At 41.0% G+C, this 27,863-nt stretch overlaps 1 protein-coding gene across 1 annotated transcript in view; it reads left to right on the forward strand.

The window, feature by feature from the left end:
- The window catches only part of LOC124776199 (L-threonine 3-dehydrogenase, mitochondrial), a 264,550-nt gene extending 248,956 nt beyond the window's left edge, over positions 1-15,594 (forward strand). Inside the window, exons 6-7 of the mRNA XM_047251031.1 lie at positions 13,999-14,265; positions 15,096-15,594. Coding sequence (XP_047106987.1) covers positions 13,999-14,265; positions 15,096-15,229 — 401 coding nt within the window. The 3' untranslated portion in view covers positions 15,230-15,594. The remainder of the gene's footprint in view (positions 1-13,998; positions 14,266-15,095) is intronic.
- Positions 15,595-27,863: the final 12,269 nt, after the last annotated feature.

Raw genomic sequence — 27,863 nt, forward strand, 5'->3', positions numbered from 1 at the left:
CTCGTCCTTGTCTTTTGATGCATTGTATTCATTGCTGTCTTCATATCATCGCCGCCGTGCGCATGTTGTGGTGGCTAGGGTCGAGTTCTATCAATGCAAGAAACAGCCCCATCAGTCTTACTGGGTGTGGGCCGATACCCTGCACGGTCTTAGTCGCAAGTGTCATTTTGTCACGGAGCAGTCACGAGAGTCGTATGCCCACGTTATGGTGCGCAACGTCATTGTTCGTTCGGCTCCTGATAGGGAGGTCTGGCAATGGGCCCTGCAGTTGAAATACCCTACCCTTGAGTAAGTCCTGTCCCTTGCTCAATCGTATGAAGTCTCTCACGCCGCAGGTCAACAGTTGGAAGCGTGGTGCGTCGTAGCGGCGGTTCAGGCAGCACTGCCGTGTCCACTGCGTCCGGGGTGGACGACATGCGAGCGGTACAATCCGGCCGTTACGGCCGCTCCAGCACGGCGGGTAAACAGAATTCCGGCCACCGGCCCCTGTTGCCGTCCTGTGCATCGTGCTATATCCATCATGATCGGTCAGAGTGCCCCCAGCGTTGAGCCATTTGTCACAAATGTTATAAAAGGGACACATTGCTAAAGTTTGCCGCTCAGCTTCAAAAGAATCGAAGGAAGCAGGTACAGAGGACATGGACATTGACATTCAAGAAGTTTCATCGGGCCAGGCTCCCGACGCATTGGCACAAAAACTCTTTATCGAGCTGTCGGTTCGTTCGCGCCAATTACAACTGCAAGTAGATACTGGCGCGGCAGTTTCCTTTTTGAATGCACAAACTTACTCCGACCTTGGGTCGCCCCCGTTGGCGCCAGTTTACCAGCATCTACGCGGTTATGGTAAACAGTTCATTCCCCTACTGGGTCAATTCACTACTGACGTTACTTACAAATCAGTCACTCTGCCTCTTACTTTTACTGTTGTCAGTGATGCGAGCTCCGCTAACCTTTTTGGATTGGATGCCTTTCAAGCTTTCGATTTTTCTATCGCAGACACCATACTGTTGGTCTCCGAAGACGTTCCCTATCAATCATTGGAATCTTTGATCTCTGACTTTAAGGATATCTTTGAGGAGGGCCTGGGGCGTGTTTCAGACTTTGAAGCTCACTTAACGTTGAAGGCATCAGCTCGCCCGTGTTTTCTACGAGCGAGGCAGATCCCCTTGGCTCTCCGCCCTCAGGTAAAGGAAGAGCTTGACCGGCTGACAGCCCTAGGGGTCGTTCTTCCCATTTCTTCTAGTGAGTGGGCTTTGCCCCTAGTTATTGTCAGGGAACCCTCAGGAAAATTACATCTTTGTGGCGATTTCAAGGCCACCATTAATTTCCAATTGGTGGTGGACACCTATTCCTTGCCTCGTTCTGATGTATTGTTCTCCGCCGTGGCGGCAGGCCAATATTTTTCGAAAATTGATCTTTCAGAGGCTTATCATCAGATACCACTTGATGAGTACTCCAAACGGCTGGTGGTCATCAACACCCCGTTTGGCCTTTACCGATACCAGCGGTTGGCCTTTGGAATATCCAGTGCCTCGGCGATATTTCAGCGTTATCTTGAGCACGTCACGTCGACAATCCCTCATTGTATTAATTACCTGGATGACATAATTGTCACAGGCCACAGCACGAAGGAACACTTGCACAACCTTCGAACCCTCTTTCTCAAATTCAGGTCCGTGGGCCTGCGTTGCAACCTGCATAAGTCGAACTTCTTCCAACCGTCCATTGAGTATGTGGGCTACACCATCTCTCGGCATGGCGTCCAGCCGCTAGGAAGTTTGGTCCATGGTATCGTTGACCTTCCACGGCCTGCTTCGCTGAAGGAGTTACAAGCTTTTTTAGGCAAGATTGCCTATTACCAGTGGTTCATTCCCAGGGCTTCCACCATCGCTCGTCCCCTGTACTCCCATCTGCGCAAGGGTGTTCCTTTTGATTGGTCGCCTGCATGCGAGCGAGCATTCACCTCGTTGAAGGGCCTCCTCATGTCAGCACCTGGTTTGGCTACTTTTGACCCCAATAAGCCGTTGGTCCTGGCTACAGATGCTTCGCAGTATGGGGTGGTGGCGGTCCTGGCCCATCGCAACGCGGATGGCTCCAAGCAGCCACTAGTGTTTGAGTCTAAAACTCTTAGTCCCGCGCAGGCCCATTACTTCCAGGTGGAAAAAGAGGCTTTGGCTATTGTCTACGCTGTTACCAAGTTTCACCTTTTCTTGTATGGCAAGAAGTTTCAGTTAATCACTGACCATAAGCCATTAATATCGTTATTTGGCCCCGCCTATCAGATTCCGGATAGGGCGGCCCACAGACTGCAGCGCTGGGCCTTGTTCCTATCTAAGTACCATTATGACATTCATTTTCGCCCTACTGGACAGCATGCCAACACCGACGCTCTTTCCCGTCTTCCGGTGGGCCCGGATCCTAAGCTCGATCGGGAGGAGATTATGTGTTTTCATTTGGATGTGGCGTTACGCCAAGTGGTTGATGGCTTCCCGATCACTAGTTCTGGAGTCACCAGGGAAACGGCAGCTGACCCGGTTCTCTGGAAAGTAGTTCACCTCGTTCAGCAGGGGTGGTCGTCCTGACCTCCAGGCCGGGCCTAGGACCCTCTTCGTAATTATTTTGTTCTACGAGACCGCCTCTGTGTTGGAAGGAGTTCTCCTTCTGGCTACCGATGATACAGCTCCTTGCGTGGTTGTTCCTGCAAGTTTGCGCAGGGAGGTCCTCAGGGGCACTGGGGTGTTTCCCGTACTAAAACCTTGGCTCGCAGACATGTGTACTGGCTTGGTATTGACAGAGAAATAGAGCACTTGGTGGCCACCTGTTCCCAGTGTGCGAGCCAACAGGCGTCTCCCAGGTCAGCGTTCTCTTCATGGCTGTCTGCAACCCAGGCATGGGAACGTGTTCACATAGATTTTGCGGGCCCGTTTCCCAACGGCTTTTGGCTCATTGTCATTGATGCATATTCCCAATTCCCATATGTGGTTCGCTGCTCCTCAACCACTTCAGAAGTGCAATCCAGGCACTAGCAAAAATCTTTTTTGTGGAAGGTCTGCCAGTCACCCTGGTATCGGACAATGGACCTCAGTTTATTTCGCAGACCTTCCAGGATTTTTGTAGGCGCTTCGGTATTCGGCATGTTTGCTCTCCCCCCTTTCATCCACAATCAAATGGGGAAGCTGAGCGCATGGTGCGCATCTTTAAGACGCAGATGGAAAAGTATGTGCACAAATTTCCTGTGGAGGAGGCGTAGACGTTTTTCCTGACGGCATACCGGACCACACCGATGGAAGAACGCAGCCCCTCACAGCTCCTCCACGGGCGCCAACTTAGGAGTCTGCTGCACCTCCTCTGGCGTGGTCCTCGCCAATCTTCGCAAAACGGGGTACCCGGTTTTCCACCGGGTATGTCGGTCTGGGCACGTGGGTTTGGTCGCAATCCACGTTGGATACCAGCGGTGGTCTTGCGCCGCAATGGCCGCCGGCTCTATACCTTGCAGGCGGGGGACCGGGAGGTACGTCGTCACAAAAATCAGCTACGTCCACGTTTGGGCACCCACCATTTGACCCCTCGGCACCGGCTTTCCCATTGCCAGCACCCATGTTGTTTTCTCAGGGGACGCTACCGCCCCTCCCACCTGTGGCTCTGCCACACTGCTATGGTTCTCAGCCTTGGTGGCCTCCAGTAGCTCCAGCACCAGCATCACCATTTTTAGTGATGCCCCGGCGAGAGCCGGCCCCCTTGCAGGCCCGGTTTCTCAGGAGGCTGGTTCACCTGTGGTCGTCCCTTCCCCATCGTCCTCGCCACTGGGTCTTGCCCCTCCCGAGGTGGACTGGGATCCGGACTTCGACGGCTTGTCACCCGTTCTGTCCCAGGCTCTGGTGGTGGGACGGCGGGGGCCTCTTCGTGTGGGTCATTTTCTACCGTATTTGAAGGTTCCGGCTCAAGGGTTGGCAGATCCCCCCGACTCCCGCCTTCCAATGGACGTGGAGGTCATCGCTACTGCACGACGCTCCACCTTCCGACACAGTGGATCACAGTAGCTTCACCCCCTCTGAAGGAGGGGGAGTGCAGTAGCCACCAGTAAGATCGTGGAAGGTGCACATCGGCATGGCGCATCACGGACAGTAGTTGCCGCAAGTAAAGTCCCGTCCACCAGAGGGCACGCAAGAATTTGGCCGCGCCCTCTGCCGGTGGAACAACAACAACTCAGGCAGCATGGGCTGTGCCCAGTCAGTTCACATTGGGCATGCCTAGCAGACAGTTCCCGGTCTACACTATGTGAAGTGCGACGGAAAATGTGAATCGTGTTAATACAGGAGGGAAGAGTGGAGGGTAAAAATCATAGATGGCGTCAAAGAGATGAATACACTAAGCAGATACAGAAGAATGTAGGTTGCATTAATTAGTTTGAGATGAAGAGGCTTGCACAGGATAGAGTAACTTGGAGAGTTGCATTAAGCCAGTCTTTGGACTGAAGACCACAAGAACAATTATGCAAACTAATCCAGATAAAGGTAATTGTATTTATTCTTGTTTCCATACATTATATGATATTAAGAAAGTCACCCTTCAGACACTTGTAAATCAGATTTACATTTGTCACTTCTTTCATTTTATTTCTTGTTATAGGTGAACAACTCATTAAAAAAAGTTTGAGTTATGAATTGTTATTAAAACTATGTAATGACACCTCAAAATGGAACAAATTATAGTCTTCAGTGCCATTAACTATCTTCAATATGTGATACACGTGCATGCAGAAAATTAAATCTGCATGTCTCCTCTTCATTTGTTTGACCAAAGATGAGATGTGATTGCGACTGATGGAAACAGCAGTGATTTTGGCAAAATGGTCATACTTCCAGCACCATTTCTTGGCACTCTGCAACATTTACTGGCAGCCTGCGATACGTGCATGAATATGCACAAGACGCCATGACACATGCATTCATATGGACATCCTGACTTTTTAATCACATTCACTGGGGATGAAATAACAGGACTGCTATTGCTCAGTCAAGCTCCATCTGATCGACATGATTTGACTGCCCGAATACATATGGACTGAGAAGAGATGATAAGTTGTTGGCATGTGTGAAAACCATATCTCCAATTCAATGGATTTTATTCAACAATTGAAATCTTTGAGGCTGGGTCCTTCAGATGTATTAGTGAGTTTTGGTGTGGTATCTCTGTTTGCACGAGTCCCTTAGTTTTGTTAGTGAAAAAGTAGATGAAGAGTTGGTGAAGCTCTGTCATCATGTGCTGACATCCATGTATTTTTTATTTAACAGCAACATTTTTGAACAGAATGACAGAGTGGCTGTGGGTAGTCCTTTATCACCCATAATCACTAATTTATTTATGGAGGACTTCGAGGATATGGCACTGAGGACTTAAGCTTTGCAAGCAACGTGCTTCTGAAGATATGTGGGTGATACCTTTTTCATCTGGTCACATGGATGTGATGTTCTTAATAGATGTTTGGACCACTCCAACTGTCTTCATCCCAGCATTAAATTTGCCATGGAGGTTGAAAGTGATGGGATGCTTCCATTTTTGGATGTTATGGTTTACTAAAAAACCAGATGGGACTTTGGGACATAGTGTTCAAAAAAAGCCGACACACACAGGTAGGTATCTGCATTCTAACAGTTCTCATCCGTCACACAAATGCAGTGGCGTCCTTAGGACTTTGGTACGCAGAGCATATGCTGTTTTTGATGCGGACAGCTTAACCCAAGAACTTGGGCATCTGATGGCTGTTTTTAAGGAAGATGGATACTCTGAGAAGCAGATTCGTCAGGCTATGGAGTTTGGACCATCACTGGAGGTGCATGAAAAGGAACGCAGATTGGTGGCTTTTTTTCCTTATGCTGGGAGCACATCGTTTAAGATTGGAAGAATTTTAAGGAATTTTAACCCACCTTCCAAGATTAGGGCACTACTCGGCTCTGTGAAAAATGATTTGGGGTTTAGGAAACACGGTGTATTCAAAATTCCATGTCAATGTGGGAAGGCTTACATCAGCTGTTCGATTCGCACAGTTCGTAACAGGTGTGTGAAACATCACTGTCAAGTCAGAAAAATCAGCTGTAGCAGAACACTGCTTAAAAGAGGATAACAGTAAGAAATTTGACAAAACTGTGATAGCTGCCAACACTCCTGATTTTTGGTGCAGTGTCTATAAAGAGGTAATTGAAATTAGGTTGGTGGATAATTTAAGTACTAGAGACAATGGATTTCCTCTTAGCAGGATGTGGAATCCTGTACTATCCAGCATCAAAACAGAACATTCTTCAGTGCAGCCTGTTTGAAAATCGTTTCTGAGTGTGATATATCGTTGCAGCCGTTGTTCTACTAAGGACGGCACCAACTGCTCAGTCTTGGAGGGCAGCAACTGTGGTGGGCAGCACATGCACCATGTATGGTACAGAGGCCTATACCGGATGTCGATTTTCAGCCTGGCATCAGTTCTCAGCGGGATTCATCAGCAGAAGCAGTGTTCTGCTGAAGATGGCAAACAGTTGGATTGCCAAAATACTCAATTGAGTTGATATTAGAATCCGGCAGCAAACGCGAAGTGACTTTCAACATTTAAGCTGCTAATCAATGTGGAATATTGAAATCTCATCAAACCAATAAATTACATATGCAAATGTGTAAACAAGGACAGTAATATGACAGTATTCAGTGTTGATAATCCTAATGCATACACAGGTGAACCTATTCAATTTCGGACAGGTCGATATATCAGAAGCAATAAGGTTCAGTCGGCATCCCAACATTGTTCATCTTAGTGTCCTCCTTGAAAATAGATTGTAAGCAGCACGTTTGTGCCATCTAATCTTAACATTCTATGGAAAAAATTCAGAAATGACTGGAGTTAAGACATTCTGCACCGTATCCATACCATTAACTATGATAATACCATTCCATTTTTGGCCAACATTTTCAATGAAGCTCTGATAAAAATCAAAAATATGTGCTGAACTGTTAACCACAAAACTCTCATTCATCTTGATACGGTTTCACCATAATATCCTATATATGACATTTATCTTAGAGATTTATTGAGTGAACAGCAGTTCAGTTCTGATGACTTGCACATATTTTTTCGAAGCAAATAAACAACTCTTAGTTGCAGATCAAAAATAGGCCTGTGACACAATTGCAAAGGTGATAGCCAATGGCAGAAGTCAAAAACTGTATACAGAATGTAAGAAAATGCTGAACCGGAAACACAAGTGTAATAACTATTCTGAATTATGTTGCCACATACTTAATATATAAATTATCACTGAGCAATGTTTTACAGGCCACTGACAAAGCTTCAAAAATAAAAGATACAAAAAGTGTCACAACAGAGAAAATTGCCCAAATAAGAAAGAACATCACAAGTAGTGTTATGTATTTGCATCAAGCCTTTTCTTATCCCCCTTTTATAAAATTTTCAATCGGTTTGAACCATGAGGTGTTTCACATTTCAATTAAATATCGTTACATTACAGTAATATGCATTTAATGAAAGAAATAAGTTTCATTACAACAAACATTAATGGTTCTTTTTGTTCTGTGTGTATAATTGTGGCTTGAGGCAGCGTAACTTGTAGCGCACAAATCAGCCAGACTATATCCACACAGTATTTGAGAATGGGAGCATTTGGAGACTTCATACAAATTTTACACATAATTTCAAACCTTGCAAAATTTTCTCACTGCCCCCCCCCACACACACACACACACATACACAATGCAAAGGAATGAGTTTATTGCTTACTACATTTTTGGTGTCCATACAGCAAAACTTCAGCATCACACATGGCATTTAAATTTATTACTTCTTTATTACTAACTCCATTTGCAATGCGTTTTGCAGACAGTATCTATGTACACCACTGATTGTACATGCAAAACTATATTGTGCAACACACAGTTCAGCAGGTATAATGTCATGAACAAAGAGATGTGTGATAAAATAGTTTTGCTTAAAATGGAGTAAAAATTGCCCAGACTATACCCATCCAGTATTTGACAATGAGAGCACTTCCAAAAAACTTTAAACATCATTTCAAACCTTTTCTAATCTTTGTTCACTTGCGTGCTTAATTTAAACACTTTAACACGTTGTTGTTGTGGTCTTCAGTCCTGAGACTGGTTTGATGCAGCTCTCCATGCTACTCTATCCTGTGCAAGCTTCTTCATCTCCCAGTACCTACTGCAACCTACATCCTTCTGAATCTGTTTAGTGTATTCATCTCTTGGTCTCCCTCTACAATTTTTACCCTACACGCTACCCTCCAATACTAAATTGGTGCTCCCTTGATGCCTCAGAACATGTCCTACCAATCGATCCCTTCTTCTAGTCAAGTTGTGGCACAAACTTCTCTTCTCCCCAATCCTATTCAATACCTCCTCATTAGTTATGTGATCCGCCCATCTAATCTTCAGCATTCTTCTGTAGCACCACATTTCAAAAGCTTCTATTCTCTTCTTGTCCAAGCTATTTATCATCCATGTTTCACTTCCATACATGGCTACGCTCCATACAAATACTTTCAGAAACGACTTCCTGACATTTAATCTATACTCGATGTTAACAAATTTCTCTTCTTCAGAAACACTTTCCTTGCCATTGCCAGTCTACATTTTATATCCTCTCTACTTCGACCATCATCAGTTATTTTGCTCCCCAAATAGCAAAACTCCTTCACTACTTTAAGTGTCTCATTTCCTAATCTAATTCCCTCAGCATCACCCGACTTAATTCGACTACATTCCATTATCCTCATTTTGCTTTTGTTGATGTTCACCTTATGTCCTCCTTTCAAGACACTATCCATTCCGTTCAACTGCTCTTTTAGGTCCTTTGCTGTCTCTGACAGAATTACAATGTCACCGGCGAACATTAAAGTTTTTATTTCTTCTCCATGGATTTTAATACCTACTCTGAATTTTTCTTTTGTTTCCTTTACTGCTTGCTCAATATACAGATTGAATAACACCGAGGATAGCCTACAACCCTGTCTCACTCCCTTCCCAACCACTGCTTCCCTTTCATGCCCCTCGACTCTTATAACTGCCATCTGGTTTCTGTACAAATTGTAAATAGCCTTTCGCTCCCTGTATTTTATCCCTGCCACCTTCAGAAATTGGAATAGAGTATTCCAGTCAACATTGTCAAAAGCTTTCTCTAAGTCTACAAATGCTAGAAACATAGGTTTGCCTTTCCTTAATCTAGATTCTAAGGTAAGTCGTAGAGTCAGTATTGCCTCACGTGTTCCAACATTTCTACGGAATCCAAACTGATCTTCCCCGAGGTCGGCTTCTACCAGTTTTTCCATTCGCCTGTAAAGAATTTGCGTTAGTATTTTGCAGCTGTGACTTATTAAACTGATAGTTCGGTAATTTTCACATCTGTTAGCACCTGCTTTCTTTGGGATTGGAATTATTATATTCTTCTTGAAGTCTGAGGGTATTTCGCCTGTCTCATACATCTTGCTCACCAGACGGTAGAGTTTTGTCAGGACTGGCGCTCCCAAGGCTATCAGTAGTTCTAATGGAATGTTGTCTACTCCCGGGGCCTTGTTTCAGCTCTGGTCTTTCAGTGCTCTGTCAAACTCTTCACGCAGTATCGTATCTTCCATTTCATCTTCCTCTACATCCTCTTCCATTTCCATAATATTTTCTTCAAGTACATCACCCTTGTATAGACCCTCTATATACTCCTTTCACCTTTCTGCTTTCCCTTCTTTTCTTAGAACTGGGTTTCCATCTGAGCTCTTGATATTCATACAAGTGGTTCTCTTTTCTCCAAAGGTCTCTTTAATTTTACTGTAGGCAGTATCTATCTTACCCCTAGTGAGATAAGCTTCTACATCCTTACATTTGTCCTCTAGCCATCCCTGCTTAGCCATTTTGCACTTCCTGACGATCTCATTTTTGAGACGTTTGTATTCCTTTTTGCCTGCTTCATTTACTGCATTTTTATATTTTCTCCTTTCATCAATTAAATTCAATATTTCTTCTGTTACCCTAGGATTTCTACTAGCCCTTGTCTTTTTACCTATTTGATCCTCCGCTGCCTTCACTATTTCATCCCTCAAAGCTACCCATTCTTCTTCTACTGTATTTCTTTCCCCCATTCCTGTCAATTGTTCCCTTATGCTCTCCCTGAAACTCTATACAACCTCTGGTTCTTTCAGTTTATCCAGGTCCCATCTCCTTAAATTCCCACCTTTTTGCAGTTTCATCAATTTTAATCTACAGTTCATAACCAATAGATTGTGGTCAGAGTCCACATCTGCCCCTGGAAATGTCTTACAATTTAAAACCTGGTTCCTAAATCTCTGTCTTACCATTATATAATCTGTCTGAAACCTGTCAGTATCTCCAGGCTTCTTCCATGTATACAACCTTCTTTTATGATTCTTGAACCAAGTGTTAGCTGTGATTAAGTTGTGCTCTGTGCAGAATACTATCAGGCGGCTTCCTCTTTCATTTCTTAGCCCAATCCATATTCACCTACTATGTTTCCTTCTCTCCCTTTTCCTACTACCGAATTCTAGTCACCCATGAGTATTAAATTTTCGTCTCCCTTCACTATCTGAATAATTTCTTTTATTTCATCATACATTTCTTCAATTTCATGATCATCTGCAGAGCTAGTTGGCATATAAACTTGTACTACTGTAGTAGGTGTGGGCTTCGTGTCTATCTTGGCCACAATAATGCGTTCACTATGCTGTTTGTAGTAGCTTACCCACACTCCTATTTTTCTATTCATTATTAAAACGACTCCTGCATTACCCCTATTTGACTTTGTATTTATAATCCTGTAGTCACCTGACCAGAAGTCTTGTTCCTCCTGCCACCGAACTTCACTAATTCCCACTGTATGTAACTTTAACCTATCCATTTCCCTTTTTAAATTTTCTAACCTACCTGCCCGATTAAGGGATCTGACATTCCACGCTCCGATCCGTAGAACACCAGTTTTCTTTCTCCTGATAACGACGTCCTCCTGAGTAGTCCCCACCCAGAGATCCGAATGGGGGACTATTTTTACCTGTGGAATATTTTACCCAAGAGGACACCATCATCATTTAACCATACAGTAAAGCTGCATGTCCTCGGGAAAAATTACGGCTGTAGTTTCCCCTTGCTTTCAACTGTTCGCAGTACCAGCGCAGCAAGGCCAGATCATTCAATCATTCAGACTGTTGCCCCTGCAACTATTGAAAAGGCTGCTGCCCCTCTTCAGGAACCACACGTTTGTCTGGCCTCTCAACAGATACCCCTCCGTTGTGGTTGCACCTACGGTACGGCTATCTGTATCGCTGAGGCACGCAAGCATCCCCACCAATGACAAGGTCCATGGTTCTTGGGGGGGCTAAACACATTAACTAATATGTAATGTAATCTGATATTTTAAGCTGTTTCATACATGAGAGTTTGATTCTTTAAATAATCAGGAGTGGGGAGGTTTACTGCTTTCTTAGAACTTGCAACAATGTTCACAGACATACAGAGTTTAAAAAATGTAGGATTCACTATTTTCAGCTTTTTTAATCCCATTATCAGGAGCAAGCAGAAAACCATGTTTTACCAATAATTTCCACTTCCTCATGGAGTAATAGTAGAAAGTCTTATGGATTAGAGATGCAATCGAGTTTTTTATTCTGTGACAACTGTTACTCGTATGTAGTGTGCCATTTTTAATAATTAGCTAACAGAGTGCTGAAAGATCTAACTTGAAACAAGGCCCTGGGAGTAGACAACATTCCATTAGAACTACTGATACCCTTGGGAGAGCCAGCCCTGACAGAACTCCACCATCTGGTGAGCAAGATGTATGAGACAGGCAAAATTCCCTCAGACTTCAAGAAGAATATAATAATTCCAATCCCAAAGAAATCAGGTGTTGACAGTTGTGAAAAATACCGAACTATCAGTTTAATAAGTCACAGCTGCAAAATACTAACACGAATTCTTTACAGACGAATGGAAAAACTGGTACAAGTCGACCTTGGAGAAGATCAGTTTGGATTCCGTAGAAATGTTGGCACACATGAGGTAATACTGACCCTACGACTTACCTTAGAAGAAAGATTAAGGAAGGCAAACCTACGTTTCTAGCATTTGTAGACACAGAGAAAGCTTTTGACAATGTTAACTGGAATACTCTCTTTCAAATTCTGAAGTTGGCAGAAGTCAAATACAGGGAGCGGAAAGCTATTTACAATTTGTACAGAAACCAGATGGCAGTTATAAAGAGTCGAGGGGCACGAAAGGGAAGCAGTGGTTAGGAAGGGAGTGAGACAGGGTTGTAGCCTATCTCCGATGTTATTCAATCTGTATATTGAGCAAGCAGTAAAGAAAAATTCAGAGTAGGTATTAATATCCATGGAGAAGAAATAAAAACTTTAAGGTTCACCGATGACATTGTGATTCTGTCAGAGACAGCAAAGGATCTAGAAGAGCAGTTTAACGGAATGGATAGTGTCTTGAAAGGAGGACATAAGATGAACATCAACAAAAGCAAAACAAGGATAATGGAATGTAGTCTAATTAAGTCGGGTGATGCTGAGGGAATTAGATCAGGAAATGAGACACTTAAAGTGAAGGAGTTTTGCTATTTGGGGAGCAAAATAACTGATGATGGTCGAAGTAGAGAGGATATAAAATGTAGACTGGCAATGGCAAGGAAAGTGTTTCTGAAGAAGAGAAATTTGTTAACATCGAGTATAGATTTAAGTGTCAGGAAGTCGTTTCTGAAAGTATTTGTATGGAGTGTAGCCATGTAGGGATGTGAAACGTGGACAATAAATAGTTTATACAAGAAGAGAATAGAAGTTTTCAAAATGTGTAGCTACAGAAGAATGGTGAAGATTAGACGGGTAGATCACATAACTAATGAGGAGGTATTGAATACAGTTGGGGAGAAGAGAAATTTGTGGCACAACTTGAGAAGAATGGATCGGTTGGTAGGACAAGTTCTGAGGCATCAAGGGATCACCAATTTAGTATTGGAGGCAGCGTGGAGGGTAAAAATTGTAGAGGGAGACCAAGACATGAATACACTAAGCAAATTCAGAAGGATGTAGGTTACAGTAGGTACTGGGAGATGAAGAAGCTTGCACAGGATAGAGTAGCATGGAGAGCTGCATCAAACCAGTCTCTGGACTGAAGACAACAACAACAACAATAGCCGACTCTCACATCTAGCCAGTACTTTGCAGAGTGCTCCCAGATTAGAGAGATATGGGAATCCCACAGTAGATCTGGGATCGGAACATTGTGATCAGTGTTACTAAGTGAGGGCAGAATTATCTGACATCACTTTACAGTACTGGTAAAGAAGTGCCTCAACAGACAAGCTAAACAGATTGCTAGCGGCTCTCCCAATAAGTTACCATATCCAACACATTAGAAATTACAGGTACAGCTGCCATCACAACATCAGTGAGCCATATATTCTCAAACACCACATCTACTCTTACCTGAAGGACACCAGGCTACATCCACTGCTAACACGCCTTGCTGCTTGCACTCTGCAGTCAACACTCCAGAGCTTGGCTCATTCACAACTGCCATGACATGGCCCTAAGTAATGATATATATCTCCTTCTGTCAGAGTGCGCAAACTCTGTCTGTCCAGCGAATCACCAAGCCTGGGCAGTGCTAACCTTGTAAAATAAGCAACATTATGAGTTAAAGATACAGTTAAGTTTTTTTATTCTGTGTCAACTGTTACTCATGTATAGCATCTACTCCATTTTCAATAATTAGAGCCATTCCCCCACATTTAGCCACAATTTGGCTGTGAGGTTAGGGAGACATGGGAATCCCATATCAGATTTTCCTGTATTGTACATATACATATAAGCTGTGGTTTTTGACTCTTTGACAACATTTATTTTCTGCACATCCTACCTAGATATTGATTGTTGTATTTAGCTGTTTGAGTAACATCTTGATACTTTGTATGAATTGCAGATTATGCTGTGGCTATCTTCCACGAAGCCCTGAAGAATGGAAAATATGAATGTTATCTTCGACCGGATACACGCCTCCCTATGATGCATATCAATGATTGCATGCAAGCATTATGGCAATATATGATTACACCGGATGAGAAACTAAAACGACGAGTTTATAATGTGACTGCTATGAGTTTTACACCAGAAGAATTGGCAGAACATGTTGCCAAACATGTGCCGGGATTTCAAATAACATACAAACCTGACAGTCGGCAGAACATAGGTAACATAAATGTTATTTACTTTGTGCTATAAAACGTCTTTTAATTTAATTTTTTAACATTATTCTCCTGTTTCTTTGTCTTTATTCCATGCCCTCATGGAGTAAACATGTTAACTATTGAATTTGATAATGTTAGTGGTCGAGAGTTGATGTATGCCCTTCCTGCCACCACCCCTTTTTCTCCCCTCAAGATGGAATTTGCATACCCCAACTGTCTGCATCTAGTGCTGTCCCACGTGAATGTGTGCAGAAGTTTTCTGAATGTTCGTGAATTGTGTAACTGAGGCAGGATATTGGTACCAGCCCAGTATTCACCTAATCGGATGTGGAAAACTGCCTAAAAACCACATCCAGGCTGACTAGCACACCGGCCTTTGTATTTAATCTGGACTGGATCCAGGGCCGACGCACCTCCCCAAATCGTAGAGGCAGCGTGCTAAAGCTCTTGGCTATCCAGGCGGGTAACTTGTTAGTATCATTAATCACTGTATTTTCTCTCTGGCATTGTAATTACATTGTAGGAGTGTAACAACAAATGTAGAGAATTCTTTGTGCCTTGAAAATTTGGAGGATTATAATTTGGTGAGTGAAAGTGTATGAAATATCATAATGGGTTGTGAGTTTTGAGTATGTAAACTCTTGTCTTTAGTATTAGGAGATAGTGCAAATTATTGATAGCTGTTTCAAAAGGAGCACTGAAAGTAAAACTAACAATTCCATTACTTATAAGTCATTATCCTCCAAGCTTTCAATAACTGTGACTATGTAATCTTGTGATGTGTAAGCTAATTTCATTTTCAGTTTTTATGACAGAATTGTTTTTCATACAGCTGACTCCTGGCCACAAGTATTTGATGATTCAGAAGCCCGTTCTGACTGGGGATGGAAGCACAAGTATGGTATTGAAGATCTAGTCAGCTTTATGATTGCCGATGTCAAAAAGAACCACATAAGGCAAAATTAATGCCCACTTAGGTTCCTTTTATTTTGGGATCGATACAAACTGATGCTGTCTTATGCAATTAGTTAGCAGGATGGACATTTTTATACTGTCTTTTGTCTATTGTATGTGTTTAGAAAACTGTGTAAAGTAGTTAATGAATGTATTTTAAGTTTACTATTTATGTGAAATACAAAAATATAAGAATAATTTATTTGTTAAACCTTCTGTTGTGATTTTTAATTAAATTTCTAACAAGCAGCATGAGAGCAATCCAGTAAAATTTCTCAAGCTGAAAATGCATGAAGCAATTACTTGGTTCATCTTACTGTAAATTAAAAAAGAATATGTAGTATTCAAGAATTTTCTAAATAAATTTAGAGACATTCTTTCCTGGGGTTATAATTTCTGGTGTTACATCAACAATAGACATATCACTTAATATGGACACTTTTCAACAGATCAGATTAAGATTTCATGGTTATTAAAGCAATGTGGAAGTTGGTTCTCAAGTTGTAGGCCATGTTGCTGGAAGAAATACAGTTTTTGTCATGTAACTAAAATTTCATTTCCACTCTAGGTCTTTTAAATTTTGTCTCTACCAAATCTGACACACACACACACACACACACACACACACATTTTTTTCATCTACTTCAAAATTAAAAGAATTTAGGGTGACAATAAATACAAACAATGAGCTAATTTTAGCAGGTATGTGGCAAAGAACTATATTAGTACAAGCTGCAGCAACATTAGAATTGTATAACATGACTGCAGAAACTGAATTAAGAAATCCTGCACTCTTGTAACAATTACTTTTTGTCATAGTTTGAGTTCCAAAGATTGTGAACAAAAGCATGCGGTCTAATAATGGAAGTACAAACAAGTCAGCCGTTTGGCCAAAGACTAATGAACATTTCATTTACTGTTCTTAAGTAGCATCTCCCACACAGCTCCCCTGCAGTAGAGCAGAATATGCAGCAACTAGAGTTGCCCTCTACCAGAACTATGGTTTGGTAGTTTTGATACATAACATAAATGAAGAAACATAACTGAATGTGTAAGAGAGAAACTGGGAGTTGACAACTCTTTGTTTTTTATTATTCATTTGGTGGTTTGTTTTGCACATAATTAGAAACACACATTGTTCAGTGTTAGTCCATTCTGTATTTAATATCCTTACAAAATATAAACTACATTTTATAAGTAAAAAAAAAGGCTGCTCTCATAACCTCTATGCTTTTATGAACCAAAACAATTAATTTTTATGCAACTAAATGTTATATGCATAAATACAAAAAGAATCTATGCAATTATTATTGTTATTTTGTACTCAACTGAATGGCCTTCATCATGATCGAAGGCAAGAGTTTCCTGTTATAATTGATAAATGCAAAAGTTGTTTAGCAATGACAGAAAATTGTTTTATATAAGCTTGAAGATGTACTGAAGTGATGTTTGATATATTTTTGTTTTGTATTTTTTGTAATGTTACTTTTTTGAGGAAATTGCATTTTCTGGCACTATATGATAAATCTTTGATGTTGTTTTTTTTTTTTTAGTACAACATCCCTCTATTTACATTCCAAATCAACAATTTTCGAATAACATGGGAACTAAACAATGACAATTCCAGTTCTGCTATAAATGACGATTATTTTTAAGTAAGAGAAGTAGACTAAGTATGTAAATGAAAATGTTCCTTAGGTTACGTGGCCTTTTATATATTCACACTCACTTTCTAGATGGTTCACCACTTTCAGTTTCTAGGGGAGCATAGTAAGCCACTGGTTGCACACACATACAAAGCAATCAAAATGAGATAACACCCAATAGGCATGCAACACACCTAACATATAGGTAATGCGGATATGATCTTAACTGACAAAAGCTTCTAGGAAAATTACCATAGTATAAGCTTACTTACAATGGTCTACAATAGTCTACAGTAGTTTCAAAACTATAGCAAGAACTTATTGCACAGTTGTCAACCTGATCTTGTGTGGCTGATTTTGTTCCTCCCCTTGTCCAGTGGGAGAGCAGTCACTGTAACGTACCTCTTTTTCTCCCGCTGTTGCGTTGGCATGTCCATAGAGAGCACATATTACACAGGTTTAATCCATTCCCATGGCACTGTCAGAAGCCAGTCATACTTTATTTGAACTGTAGGTTCACTGCGTCTTAACACCCATGGAGGTCCCACATATGGAGGTTGCAGTGGAGCACATCCCAGTGAACGTGTGTACAATCACCTTTCAAACTCCATGAAGCAATACTGGCACTGGCTGTAGTTTGGCCTACTTGCAGCTTCACTTTTCACTAGCTGTAACCTGTACCGCAGCTCTGGTTCCATAGGTGTCTGCTTTTCTGAAAAAATTCTGATGGCAGATGCATCATTTCTCCGTAAACCATTTCTTTGGCTGATGCCCCAATATCCAGTTTAAATGCTGTGCACAGTCCTAACAAAACTAATGGTAGTGCTGCTGTCCAACAATTATCATGGCACATAAGAATCACCTTCATAGTCCTATGCCATCTCTCCACCTTTCCGTTTCTTGAGGGGTAATAGCTTGTCGTACGGTGGTGCTGGAATCCACTTAAGCTAGACATCTTCAGAAACAATGTTCATTACCTGGTCTACTGTGAGATGTGTGAGACAACCAAACCACGAATTCCATGTAGTCATGGATGTTGTTGCTGTCATCTCTTCAGATATATCCTCTACCAGAATTGGTCCTGCCCAACATATATACCTGTCCACGGTCATAAACAAATAAAGGTATCTGTCCAGTGATAGAAGTGGGCCCACGAAGTCTTTGCGCATGTGGGAAAATTAACTTTTCATTTCTGGGAAGTCTCCCACAGGTTGGTTCACATGTCTGCCAACTTTGCGTCCTGACAGGCTACACAAGCCTTTGCCTCCATGCGGCAGTCATTCTTTATACCTGGCCATACAAACTTCTCTGTCATCAGCTTGACAATGGTGTTCCCAAGGCTGTGGATGCTGCCATAAACTGACTCATAGCGATTGGGTCACAAATGGCCTTCATACGGTCCTGGATGTATCACACCAAATAAGGTCTGTCCTGCGCAGCAGCTGAGGTTGTTTCATAACAGCTGTTGTAGCTGCTCATCTGGTCATTATATTACCTGCCTCTTTTGTGTGGTTAATATTGGTGGTAAATTGCCCAATAAATTCCAGCTGGTGGAACTGCAAGGATAACAATCCTCTTTCATACCCTGAAAAGCATATGTGATAATCTTGTATACAGCATATATTTTAAATTGCCATGCTGCAACACATGGTCAGAAGTGCCATATCACTTCATAAATGGCCAGTTAACACTCTAGCATATGTATTCCATGTAGTCTGAGCTTCTGATAGCTTTCGTGAAAGAAAACCTAAAGGCTTCCATCTGCCCTCCACACTTCACTGGAGTGCTGCGCCAATACACAACTGACTGGCATCCGTGACAATTGCCAGTGGTGCATTATGAACTGAGTGAGACAATAAAATCGGTTTCTGCAACTTGTCCTTGTCTTTTTGAAGGCTTGTTGCATCATTGGCATCCATAGCAGGGTTGCTTGTCTGTTGGAATGCTCCCTGCTATTGTGTCCCTCAGGAATACCTGCTGCCCCAGGTAGGCGGCGTCCATAAAAGTTGTTACCTATGAATCGACACATGTTTATCACCTGTCAGTCAGGGAATATTCTGTAGTACCTTCAATTTTTCTTGGCAGCATGGATATCCACAGCTGATACCTCGTGCCTGAGAAATGTCACTTGTTCCTGTTGAACGCATTGTATCTCTTTTACTACTAAGCCAAATTTCCTTATTCTGTTGAGTACTGCTTTAGGGTGGTGTTCATGCAACTTGACTGTCCTTAAGACTGTTAATATGTTGTCAAGATATACAAAGCAGAAATCCAGACCCCTCAAACTTCATCTACGAATCTCTGCCACATTTGAGCTGAACCCTGCAATCCCAATGGCGTACATAGGAGTTCAAATAGTCCTAAAGGTGTTATTGTGGCCCTCTTGGGAATGTCTTCTTCAGCAACCGGAATCTGGTTATACACTTTTTTGCAGTCAACTACGTTGAAGAACATGGCCCCAGCTACATTTTTACAATCCCCCACTGGGAGACTGGTTGGCCCACAGTAGTCTTCATATGATTCACGGTCGACTGTACTACTTTCTGTCCATTACTTTGAATCTCACGTATTGTGTCCTGTTTGATTGTTGCTGTGTCCTGTTTGATTGCTGCTTCTGGTAACATGATGGCGTTGCTGGCACCTCTGCCTACATGCCCGTCACGACTTCACATCTCCACCAAACTTGTGGTGAGCTCAGCTGTAACCCCAGCTCGTGGTGATGGATGAAGTCTGCCCCCAAGTGTTGGTTCATGCACATCAGCCAGCACGAATTTCTCATTTAAAACTCTCGTTGAACGCAGTGTCCACAAAACATGTCTTATTCTCCATAAGTCCTGATGAGTGAGTTGCTAGTAGCAGTTAAGCGGACTGATGTGCCTATCACCTCCTCCTATTTCTGCTCCACTGGCAGTGTGCTAATGTCCGAGCCAGAACCAATCAGGTAGCACCAGTTTGTCCCCCTTTCTGCCATGCAACGGCAATCCGACATCTTTTATTTATTTATTTGTTTATTTATTTTATTTATCCATCTGTTGACAATAAATATTGTATGGATGTTGTCAAGGGTACATGTAAGCCATTTCAAAGAAATGGGACACAAACAATATATATGCAAAAAGTACAAAACAAAATAATACAATGAAGTTAATAATAATACAAAGAAAATAATATAGCCTATATACATCCCTGCTTGTTATTTTAAATGCATAGTCTGGTTTTTCATAAGGCTTTAGTTTTGTCCTCCCTAAACAGCAAGTCCTTATATAAACAACACTACTTAAGTATATATTTACGTCACACAACAGCTGTCCTTTAAGTATGTAAATGTAATGAATGATTAGGTACAGATAAAGTATTTTCCATTTTGCCTTTATAAGTATCAGAAAAAATTTATTGACCTACATAGTCATTTACACAATAAAAACATTGTTCTACTAGAAATTTTTTAAATTCTGTTTTAAATTTGTCATCATCTTCTAACTGCCTGATGTTGACTGGCAGTGCGTTGTACGGTTTTGCACCGATATGGCTCACATGCCTTTGTGTATTTGTTCTTTTTGTTCGCTGAGTATGGAGTGCTGCACTATTACGAATATTGTAGTTATGAAAGTCGGCATTTGTCTGAAAATCTTCAATGTGGGTCCTGACATACAATACACATTTGTATATGTATAATGATGGTATAGTAAGTATCCTAAGCTTTTTGAATATGGGTTTGCTGTGTCTGTGGATGACTATGAGTTATTATTCGGATGGCCCTCTTCTGCAACAACAAAATTTGTTTTAGGCGCCCTGTTGTGGAACCCCAAAATATTATTCCGTATGTGGCAAGAGATTAAAAATAGCCAAAGTATGCCATTCTGGCACCCTCTGAGGTACAAACATTTGCAATAATTCTTAGAGCAAAACAGGCTGAATTAAGTTTCTGTGCAAGTTTTATTACGTGGTCATTAAAATTTAAGTTTTCATCCACATGAATCCCCAGCAATTTTGTGGATGTCACTCTAAGGCTTTGTCACCCCACACCAGATCGAGATTTACATTTTGACATCTTTTCCCAAACTGCATATAACTTGTTTTATTTACATTCAATGTCAACCTGTTTGCATTGAGCCAAGAGTGGATGTGATTTAGTACTTTATCAGCAGTTGTTGGTAGCAATTGCTTTGGTGCACTTATTATCACACTAGTATCATCTGCAAATATTATTGCTTTGGCTGCATCATCTGAGGTGTGAAAATCATTTATATAGACAAGAAACAATATGGGCCCAAGGATGCTGCCTTGTGGTACTCCTATTTCTACATATTTTTTGCCTCTGATACTGAATTTATTTTGTGGTTGGAGTAAGTTGATGTCAGTCCTACAACCTGTGTTCTGTTTTTTAGATATGATTTAAACCATTTTTTTCCTATCCCATGTATACCCAACGCTTCCAATTTTTCTAAAAGAATGTCCTGGTTCACAGTGTCAAAAGCTTTGGAGAGGTCTAAATTTACTCCTACTACACTATAATCTTTTTCTAGGTTTTTGATTATTTGTTCAGTGTAGCACATTACTGCTGTTTCGGTATTTTTACGTGCTTGGAAGCCATGCTGATTTCTGTTAAGTAAATTATGGTCATTTAGATATTTGTTGATTCAGTGCTTCATCAGTTTTTCTAATATTTTTGAAAATGCTGGGAGGAGAGATATTTCCTCTTTTGAGCGATCAGTTGTAGAATTTTGGAACACGTATTGTGTTCGAGTATAATGACTTTCTGGAGACTAGAAATCTACTCTGTAGGAATCAGCATGGGTTTCGAAAAAGACGGTCATGTGAAACCGTATCTGGGAATACGCATTAGGAGTGATTTAAAATGGAATGATCATATAATGTTGATAGTCGGTAAAGCAGATGCCAGACTGAGATTCATTCCGAAAACAAAGGAAGGAGGTTACAGTACGCTTGTTCACCCACTGCTTGAATACTGCTCAGCAGTGTGGGATCCGTACCAGATAGGTTTGATAGAAGATATAGAGAAGATCCAATGGAGAGCAGCGCGCTTCGTTACAGGATCATTTAGTAATCGCGAAAGCGTTACGGAGATGATAGATAAACTCCAGTGGAAGACTCTGCAGGAGAGACGCTCAGTAGCTCGGTACGGGCTTTTGTCAAAGTTTCGAGAACATACCTTCACCGAAGAGTCAAGCAGTATATTGCTCCCTCCTACGTATATCTCGCGAAGAGACCATGAGGATAAAATCAGAGAGATTAGAGCCCACACAGAGGCATACCGACAATCCTTCTTTCCACGAACAATATGAGACTGGAATAGAAGGGAAAACCGATAGAGGTACTCAAGGTACCCTCCGCCACACACCGTCAGGTGGCTTGCGGAGTATGGATGTAGATGTAGATGTAGATACTTGTCGCCGTTTTTAAATAATGGCTTCACTTTTGAAATTTTCAGCCTTTCTGGAAAAGCTCCTTCACTGAATGATAAATAGGCTATGTGTGCAAAGGGCTTTGTGATTTGTGGTGCTGTCCTTGTTATTATTGACACAGGCACCTCATCTAAGCCAGCCGACATTTTGGGTTTCAAGCTTTGTATCACTTTCAACACTTCACCCTCATTTGTTGGCTCTACCCTCATTCTACAAGCTGTTTTTGGATATTCAGGTTTTTCTTCGTTTGTAAATTTTAAGCTTAATGAAGTTGTTGCATTTATGAAATAATTGTTAATATAATTTGACAAATCTTGTTTATTAATATTGACATTTTTAAAATTTTTGAGGCTAATGTCCTGGTTTTCACAACTCTTCCCCATTTCAGTCTTCACAATACCCCATATGGCTTTTGATTTGTTTTCAGACTGTCTTATAAAACTATCATTACTCATGAATTTTGCTGTAGCAATTACTTTGCTATATACCCTCTTTTAATTCCTGACATATTCTATGAATTGTGGGTCTGTGGATGTTTTCATTTTAGAAATTAGTCTCTCTAGAGTTCCACAGGAAGTTTTGATGCCAGCTGTGATCCAAGAACTTGGCTTTGTATTGCCATGTAACCTGATTTTTGTCAGCTTTTTTGGAAAACACATTTCAAAATATCCCGTGAAAATGGAAGAAAATGTGTTATATCCATCATTTGTATTTGTCAGGGATAGTACTTCTGCCCAAGCCTCATTAGTTAGCATATTTATGAACTCTACACAGTTCTCTGCAGAAAAATTTCTTTTATACATGAAGTGTGTTTTTTCTCTTTCAGTGGCCTTGAAGGGATTTTGAGGACAAGAGCATTGTGGTCTGATAATCCCAAATCAGTATTTGTTACTTCAACTTCTGTGTGTCCTACATTTGAAAATATATTATCAATAAGACTGACTGTATTATTTTTTATTCTTGTGGGTGTGTGTATATGTGGAAGCAGGTTGAAACTACATAACAGATTTAGGAACTGGTCTTTTAGCCTACTTTCACTCATAAGATTAATACTGAAGTCCCCCCCACACAACAACAGTGGCTCTATCAGTGAACAGTGTGTTAAGCAATATTTATAACTGGTTAAAGAATATGTCTGCATCACCAGTAGGTGGTCTGTATATTGCTATGACAATGACTTTTCCCTGTATTTCATTCAACTGCACAGCTGCAGCTTCAAAATGATTTTCCACACTCAATGATTCAGCTTCACACCTTCTTTTATAGCTGATACTTGGTTTGGTAAATATACACACACCTCCATTTTTGGTATTTTTTCTACAATATTGGCTTGCCAACTTAAATGGATGAATATTAATGCTACTTAGTTCAAAACTTCTGCACCAATGCTCCACAATGCACATGCAGTCAATATTTGCACTGTTCATAGCTACCTCAAGTTCTAAAGATTTATTTCTAAGACACTGAATGTTTAAACTTAGAATCTGCAGGTGATGAGGATGAGAACTGGTTACATTTGTATTTACGTTTTGTGGCGTCATACTCCGTTCCTTGCCCTGGTGAGGTACCAAAAATCCTCCAGAAGGACAGGTTTTCTGCACCTTGTAGGTCGTTCACTGGGATATGGTGAGTTGCTTGCTGCTGCTGCTGCTGCTGCTGCTGGTGTAGCTCCCGATGTCATTGATGCTGTCATTTCTGTTGTTATTGTTGTTGTTGTTGTTGTTGCTGCTGTTGCTGTTGCTGTTGATGATGATGATGATGATGATGATGATGATGATGATGGTGTAGCTGTTTCTGATACTTCAGGTGTTGGATCTGTTGTTATTGATAGGCTTCCTTGTGAAATGCTAGCACTCGGGGTGTTTTCTTGCAATGTCAGAACATCACACTTGTCTTGTAGTGGTGATGATTCATTTTCAGATTCACCAAGTAGTTTTGGGTCTTGTCCTTGAGGGAAATTACGTTTTAAGTCTCACAACTTACTTTCGTTTTGGCATTTACTATTTCTATTATTTTTGCAATTATGAAATTTTTTCCTAATCTATTGAAGTGGAAACCATGTCTAGTATGGAATCTCCTTCCTAGTTTGCTTATATCAATGAAAGGCACATTTTCAAATCGTCTGCATATCTGTTTCATCTCACTATTTGCACTTTCCACTTCTTTGTTAACGCAGGACCATTCCGCTAGGTCATGACGATGTGGTACTGAAAATACAATGACGTTAGTACATCTTAGTTCATTCAGTCGCCTTTTTAGTGAAAGCAACAGATATTGTTTTTTGTTTCTTGCGACATCGTTTGTTCCCGCCAGGAAAACGGCAAAGTCTTTGTTGCTTAATGTGGGAATTTTTTCGTGGCTTATTGCAGTTGCTGTGCAGAATTTCGCACCTGGTTTCACCATGGAAGTTAAGTTCACATTGCTTTTATTACGAAAGTCAGTAGCTATGTTTCGTCCTTGGCTGTCTGAATATATTTCGATTTTTGTAATTGTTTTGGAGCTACAAAATGTAGGCCTAACTGCGCTGTTTATTTCCTCTTTCTTTTTCACCCAATCCATCGGAACGACATAAGGTCGGCAGATGTTTGTTTACTAAATTTACGTCGGATTTCTTATTTTTCTGCGTCAACGAATTCTTTTGTTCTGGCTTATTTACAAGATCCTTTTGCTTTTCACATGTTTCATGAGCACTATCACTAAACACTGCACTTCCACAATCTGTTGTGGAAAGTACTTGAAATAAGTTGTCGTGCACAAAGCTTACATTTATTTCACAATTCTCTTGATCTTGTACTTTTTGTTTGCGGCCGCTGCACTTCACCTTTGTCCACTTTTCGGAAACTGTCGAACTATCTTGCAGAAAATATGGCGTGTTCACGTCGGTTTTTCTTTCTTGAATTTTAGTAATATCCATTTTCAGGGCATTGATTACGAACCGTAGGCTACTAATTCGTTCATTTAGCCTTGTAATTTCGCCCTTGCAGTTTTCACACGATTTCTTTTTTGTCGCAAAATTTACGTTTTTGTGGAGAGACACATTTCGAACTTTTACCTTCGATGCCATCTTGACCTTGAGATGGCACGCTTGCTTTAGACGTGTGTGTGTGTGTGTGTGTGTGTGTGTGTGTGTGTGTGTGTGTGTGTGTGTGTGTGTGTGCGCGCGCGCGCGCCATCTGTGTCTGTTGCCTTAATGTCTGCCTCTTCATCACTACTCTGGCACTCTTGTGTAGCTGTGCAGCTTGCCACACCTATTGCAGGTCGCTGTAGTCATCCTTTTGTGGTACCATCAAACTCTAATATCTATCCCTTCAGGACTTTGCCTCCTTTGTACCCACGTATGCCCTTCCATTTTACCACATTGGACATGGTCTGATTTGTTCAGCTCTAGTGCCATTAATTGCTTTTGCATTCTTCCAACTGTGATTTCAAAGCACAGAGCTGCTCGTCGGCAGACCTCCTTGTTTCCTGTTGTATAGTTGCAGTCTCGGCTGTATTTCAGTCATCAACTTCCTGTTTTATCACGTACTGTCGCACACACCCTGTCACCACAGAATTAATGTTGTCTTTCCCATAAGAGACTATTGCTGTCTTCACTGGCTGTGGCAGTTGCACGAGCCACACATCGAAAGGTCTTGTCCAACATTGCTGCTTCTCCAATGTACTCCCGAGATGTCACCAGAATTCTGAAGGCTTCCTGTCTCCTATACGTTCGAACTGTAGGACCTGCTGCATCCTTTGCTTTGACTTTCCCCATGCTTCGAACCACCATGTATTGCAAATGTTGATAATGCTTGTGCACGTGAGGCTTCAAAATGATGTCCGCAACTGTCTACCATTCATACATCTAGGCTGTTACATGCCCCCACAAATTTTGTATCATCATTCATGACTTTGTTCTATGTAAATGCCAATTCTAACATTGTGAACCAAAGCCCTGGTTTCTCCGGTAGGAACTTCTCCACTTGTCTTTTCATCGTTGGTTTGTCGGCCTCATTAAAAGATGTAGTTCCCGTATCTGCATATATACTGATCTCTGTGCTCTTTCCCATCTTACACATGCCATTCCTTAATCTGCCTTGCCAGTGAGAAAGCTGTTTCTCCATTTCATATTGCATCTCTTTGCAATCCGAATGCACTGTACATGTATTTCTTGCTTTTTTCCCTGAGGTCATCATTTTATAAGCACGGCTCATAATAAATTCTGTTGATCAAAACACCAGTGAATGCTGAACAGGAACTATTTTTATTACTCTTGTTCACAAGCAAAAACTATCTTGACAACCAAGAAACTGCTTTGTCAAGAACATTATAAAACAAAGAATAAATAAGCACAAACAACTCAGCCACTAGGACAAAGAATAATTAACATTTAATTTATTGTCTGTAACTCGTGCCTCCCACGCCAGTGTGAATCCACAAAGGATAACGTTACATATCTGCTGGTACAAAGAGGGTTGGGTGTACTGTGAATGGCTTCCCAGGCTGTGCCCATTTCAGATGGAGTATTGTTGCAGAGAGCTGAGATTCTTTGTGGGCACATTCCACGAAGAAGACCATGATGATGGCATCAGTTGTTGCTACCGCAAGGTAACTCCTATCCATCTATGCCACTAATGTGCTTACTCAATAAATTCTGATGAGCAGAAACACGCTTGTGGTGTAGACAGCTCCATATGTTAAACTTAGTATATTTTGTGAGTGACAGAAAAAGTCTGTTTGAAGGCATTCCACTACATGTAGTGATTGTGCCTTGACAGGACATGCATAATATAATCACGGAAATTATAAACTATAATTGCATTGTGCCAACAATGTGTGTACGATTGTCCAAGAGTCCTAAATGAGCAAATTCAGAGTCATGTTCCAAAAGCTTTGTAAAATCTAATAAAATTTCTATACAAATACGTGAGAAACATAATACAAGGAAGAAATTTTGCAGAAAAAAATAGTATGATTATCATGTCTTTGATACAGAAAAATCCAAATTGAAACCTGTCATACAGGCTGTAGAATATGGATATTGGATATTGGAAAGTAGGGTCAATTCTAGAATTTCAGCAGATTTAAGTGAATCGATTGTTATGGGTGATAAAGAGCCTGTAAGGGAATCTTTAAAAAATTTTAAGCTGTGCGTAAACATATGAAAGAACAGTGATAAAATAGAATTTGTGCTAAAAGATTTTAAGGAACAAGTGGCAAATTGTAAGAAACAAATAGTACGGAGTATTGAGAAATTAAAACTAGAAAATGTCCACAAAGGAACATAAGATTTACAGTGGAAATAAATGAAACCATTGAAGGGATTAAACAGATATGGATGACAGACAGACTTCCATTAAAAGAAATAACAGAAGCCCTGATAATGCAGTAAAATACCAGATTTCTTTGTTAATGTGGGAAATATAAAATTAAAGTTATTTGCAATCATCTTATCCTTGGATACATTGAAAACTGTGGAAGGAAATTAAAAGAATTAGAGAAGCTTACACCAGTGCATGTAGAGAAATTAAAGATGACAACACTGTGCACTGGGAAAATTAAGAGGCGATAAGTATAGCAGAACTATTTTTTCTA

This window comes from Schistocerca piceifrons, chromosome 2 (genome assembly GCF_021461385.2).
Source record: "Schistocerca piceifrons isolate TAMUIC-IGC-003096 chromosome 2, iqSchPice1.1, whole genome shotgun sequence".
Classification (NCBI taxonomy): Eukaryota; Metazoa; Arthropoda; class Insecta; order Orthoptera; family Acrididae; genus Schistocerca; species Schistocerca piceifrons.